The 5,260-nt window shown below is 39.0% G+C and overlaps 1 protein-coding gene across 1 annotated transcript; it reads right to left on the reverse strand.

Moving 5' to 3' along the window:
• Window positions 1–337: 337 nt before the first annotated feature.
• Window positions 338–1,162, reverse strand: LOC145392847 (zinc finger BED domain-containing protein 5-like). Its single transcript, XM_080267131.1, has 2 exons — window positions 587–1,162; window positions 338–481 (listed from the first exon to the last, which is right to left on the reverse strand). The coding sequence occupies exons 1-2, from the start codon at window positions 1,160–1,162 to the stop codon at window positions 338–340; spliced, it is 720 nt and encodes a 239-aa protein (XP_080123257.1).
• Window positions 1,163–5,260: the final 4,098 nt, after the last annotated feature.

Genomic DNA, 5,260 nt, shown 5'->3' on the forward strand with positions numbered 1-5,260 from the left:
TAATTATTGAAATGGTACTAAAGGAATAATAAAATGCACATTAAAAAAATTCATACTTAGAGTAATTAAAAACTGCATTATTGCGAAAAGCTGATTCAGCAATAAAAAAAAATCACTGGATTGAAAGAGTGTATTAATCCCACGCAATTTGATCTGATCTTTGAATCTTACAAATCTGATAACTTTATAATTCTGAAATGATATGCTATCATAGTGAGTCATAATTATCTGCCACTACCATGGCCTTCAATTGCGACACACCCACCTCCTCCCAGACCATTTGCTTCTGAACATTCATGCCAGGTTCATTTTTCCTTCATTTGAATCCCCATTCCACTCAGTGTGAAGGGTGTTGTTGCAGATTATCAACAAGCTTCTTGATTCTTGGTTTTGTTTCACTTAAAGCACACCGTAGGTCATGCTTCACTTCAAGTCTGTTGCGATGTTTCGTTTTAATGGGGAGTAGTTGAGAGAATGCAGCCTCACATGAATAAGTTGATGAAAATGGTAGGAGGTGGCGAAAAGCCAAGTCACATAAGTTTGGGTATGAAGCTGCCATTGATGACCAAAATACTGTGAGAGATACAGTTTCAAACTTCATCCTGGCTCCTGAATCCTCCTGAAGTGTCAACAGCTCAGTTTGGGCATTATCACTGTCATCAGGTATGCATGTCACTGGAGCAGTAAAGGGGAACCTTACTAGCCGAGAAGTTAGGCTTTGGATATCTGGGAAGTATCTTTTAAATTCCCCTTCCAAGGCCTCAAGATGTTGGGTAATCAAGTTCTGCGTAGCAGCATCAGACTCCTCTGCAATTTCTGACACTGTCTCCAACATTGCCAAGTTTCCCACTCCAACTTTGCGTCTCCAATTCTCCATCTTACGAATGAAAGCTTTCATTTTGTCAACAAAATCGATTTTCAAGCTTCCTTTCCCTTGGAGTTCCAGGTTCAGTGTGTTCAACTGTTTAAATATGTCAACAAGGTAGGCTAACCGTATTTCGAAGCTACCTGCAGACCATGCTGACAGCAAATCTTGCTTGTTCTGTATTCTGAAAAAGAGGCTGATCTCTTCTCTGAACTCAAATACACGCTGAACAACATTTCCTTTTGATAGCCGGTGAACCGCTGTATGAAATATGAGGGTTTCATGAGCTGCATCCATATCTTGGCAGAGTTTCTCGAAAAGGCGTGTGTTAAGAGCACTACCTTTTACAAAGTTTACAGTCTTTATAATGGTATTCAGAGTGTCCTGTAATTCTGAGGGCAGAGTTTTTGAAGCAAGAGCTTGCCTGTGGATCATGCAGTGAAGAGGTATAGCATAGTTTAGGAAGCCTTAGAATTAGATTGAGTTAAATTATCTACTCCCCTAATACATCTCTATGCCTTATTTTATGTCAACAACACAGAATCAGATAAAAAAAGGTAATTACACAGGCACAAAAAAAAAAAAAAGGACGTATTACTTATGTGTCTGGCACAAGGCATTGCACAAACCTGTACTGAACCTGTGTAAGTTCTCTCCACTGACTACCTACTCGCTAAACTCCGGTTCAGGTTATGGCCCCCTACATTCTGATATATGGCCCCCAAGGGGGCCATGGCCCCTAGTTTGGGAACCACTGGTATATATATATATATATATATATATATATATATATATATATATATATATATATATATATATGTAAATCATGGCAACATCAGTCTGTTTGTGTGTTATGCACCTACTAATGATGCACTCGATGAAAGGAAAGACACATTTTATGAAAAGTTGCAAGAAGGAGTAGGAAGGGTACCTACTGTAGACATGATGTTTTGATCTGCGTTGGAGACTTTAATGCAGTAATGGGCTGTTCAAATGAGGGATTTGAGGCATGTATGGGTAAGATGGGAGTTGGTAGTAGGATGGGTGAAAACGGAGTGAGGTTTGGAAGCTTCTGTCTAGCAAATGACTTAGTCATCAGGGGCACACTCTTTCAGCATTGCAATATACACAAGACAACTTGGGTGTCGCCGTGTGGAAAATATAAAAATCAGATTGATCACATCGCTATCAGTAGGAGGCATAGAAGTTCTCTGCTAGATGTTCATCTTAAACGGGGAGCGGATATTGGTAGTGACCATCAACTCAGCATTGCAAAAATAAGGTTTAAACTTAAAAATCAGAAGAAGGAAAAATCTGGTGTTGGTAGATACGATATTGTTAAGCTTAGAAGGGAAGGAGAAGAAAAGGAGGAATTCAGATTAGAATGCAGAAATAGGTTTTTGGTGTTGGAAACGTTGGAAGAGGGGGAGAGAAGTGTGGATGAGATGTGGGAGGATGTGAACAAAGTTTTGCATGAGACTGCTGAATGTACGATTGGAAGAAGACATAGATTCAGGAGAAAGAAACGGATATCAGAGGAAACGTGGGATATGATAAAAAAGAGAGGTGAGGCTAAATTGAAGAGTGAGATGAAATGCGTTGATGAACGAGAGATTGAATTAGCAAGAGCTGCGTACTGGAGTTTGAATTCAGAAGTAAGAAGGTTAGCTAGGAGAGATAAAAGAAGATGTGTGTATGAAAACGTTGCAGAGGTTGAAATCTTAACAAACAAAAATGATGGACAGAGTCAAAGAATAGCATATGAATCGATTAGAGAACTGAGTGGTAATGCAGGTAAACGCAAGGAAATACCAGTTAGAGACAGGGAAGGAAATTTATTGACCAAAGATGGAGATATTAAAAATAGATGGAAAGAGCATTTTGAGACAGTTCTTAATAGACCAATACCACCAGAAGAGGATATACCATCTGCTCAGGAAGATTTAAATATAGAAACAGGAGAGTTGAGGCTTGCAGAAGTGGAGAAAGCAGTAAAACAGTTAAAGAATAATAAGGCACCAGGGGAGGATGGTTTATTTCCGGAAATGTTTAAAGTGGAGGGGGATAGATTAATAATGATCTTGACCAAGCTATTCAATAAGATATAGGTGACGGGGTTACTACCATCAGTTTGGAAGAATGGTGTAATTGTTAAAGTTCCGAAGAAGGGAGACCTGAGTGAATGTGGTAATTGGAGGGGAATCTCTTTGTCACCGATAGCTTTGAAAGTTTTCAGTAAAGTGTTGTTAAATAGGTTGGAGCCGGTGGTTGAGGGTATTCTGAGGGATGAACAGGCTGGTTTTAGAAAGGGACGTGGTTGCAATGATCAGATCTTTATAGTTAGGCATTTGATGCAGCAAGTTAATGAAATGAGAGTACCGTTAAGTCTTTGTTTTGTTGATTTTGAAAAGGCTTTTGATAGTGTTTCGAGAGAGACTATGGGGAAGATTATGAGACATTATGGAATACCAGAGGAGTTTGTGAGGGTCATTATGAACATGCATGAGGACACATTTTGTAAAGTGATGGTTGATGGTTGTCTGAGTGATTCGTTTGAAGTCAAGTCCGGAGTAATTCAAGGCGGTGTTCTATCGCCTTTACTATTTATATTGGTCATTGATTACATTATGAAACGCGTTGGACCAGAAACCGGTGCAGGTATACTTTGGGGAAAGAACAGGAAACTTTTGGATTTACATTATGCAGATGATATAGTTTTGATTTGTGATGGGCCAGAAGAGATGCAGAGAGTGTTGGACTGTTTGGTGAGTGAAGGTCGCAAGGTGGGTTTGGTTATTAATTGTGGAAAAACTGAAATAATCAATATGAATATGGAAAATGAGCAGGAATGTGTAATTGGAGGTATGGTTGTAAAGCAAGTTGATAGGTTTAAATATTTAGGTACTTTTTTAGCCAAGGATGGTTCTTTGAACTTTGAATTCGAGGAAAGGTTAAAGAAGGCTAATCAGGCAATGGGAATGCTTAAAAATATTTGGAATAACAATTTTTCTGTGCATACAAAAATCAAACTTTATAAGGTAATGGTTAGGAGTATCTTAATTTATGTACACGAGTCTTGGTACAGCACAGTGACTATGGAAAATAAATTCTTGGTGTTTGAAAAGAAAGCACTTAGAAGAATATTAGGAGATAAGTGGTGGGAAAGGATACCAAATAGTAGAATTAGAGAAATAACGGGAATGCAGCCGGTCGATGAGTATGTTAGGTTCTCACAATGGAAGTGGCTAGGACATGTGTATAGGAGACAGGGAATAGTACGAGGTTCACAAGGGTGGGTGGCACTTTGTAGGAGAGGTAGAGGAAGGCCAAAAGAGACGTGGGTGAGGACAATGAGACGGGAAGCTGGAGATGAGTGTTGGGGAGATCTTGAGGAGTTAGCACAAGATAGGATGTGATGGTGTGAGTTCATCGAGGCCCTATGCATCCCCGAGGGTGCCACAGGAAATGATTGATTGATTGATTGATATATTATATATATATATATATATATATATATATATATATATATATACATATATATACACATATATATATATATACATATATATACACACACACACACACACACACATATATATATATATCTATATATATATATATATATATATATATATATATATATATATATGTGTGTGTGTGTGTGTGTGTGTGTGTGTGTGTATACAAATATATATAGTATATATATATATATCTGAAGCAGCTGCTGTTTGCAGATGATACCGCACTGGTGGCTGATTCAGAGGAGAGATTGAGACAGTTGGTAGAGGAGTTTGGGAGGGTGTGTGAAAGGAGGAAATTGAAAGTAAATGAGAATAAGAGTAAAGTGATGAAGTGTACGAGGTTGGTAGATGGTTGGGGGATGAATACAGTTTTGAATGGCGAGTTGCTTGAGGAGGTAGAGTGTTTTAAATTTCTCGGGTCACATGTTGCTGTGGATGGAAGAATAGATGCAGAAGTGAAGTTTAGAATAAATGAAGTAGGAAAGGTGCTGGGAGGAATGAAAAAAGTGTTTAGATGTCGTTCGCTTAGAATGGATGTAAAGAGAAGGCTGTATGAGGGTGTTGTGGTACCGACTGCATTATATGGGGCTGAAACATGGAATATGGGTGTAACAGAGAGGAAAAGCTTGAATGTAATGGAGATGAGGTGTCTGAGGAGTATGTGTGGAGTGACGCGTATGGATCGAGTGCGAAATGATGAAGTGCGAAGGAGAACTGGAGTTGTTCGGGAGATGGCTGGTAGAGTTGAGCAGAGGGTGTTGCGATGGTTTGGGCATATGGAGAGAATGGATAATGAGCGATTGGTGAAAAAGATAACTAGATCTGATGTGAGAGGTGTAAGGCTGAGAGGAAGACAACGAATAGGATGGATGGA

This window comes from Coenobita brevimanus, chromosome 23 (assembly GCF_032717465.1).
Source record: "Coenobita brevimanus isolate Jiangsu-jjx chromosome 23, ASM3271746v2, whole genome shotgun sequence".
Taxonomy (NCBI): Eukaryota; Metazoa; Arthropoda; class Malacostraca; order Decapoda; family Coenobitidae; genus Coenobita; species Coenobita brevimanus.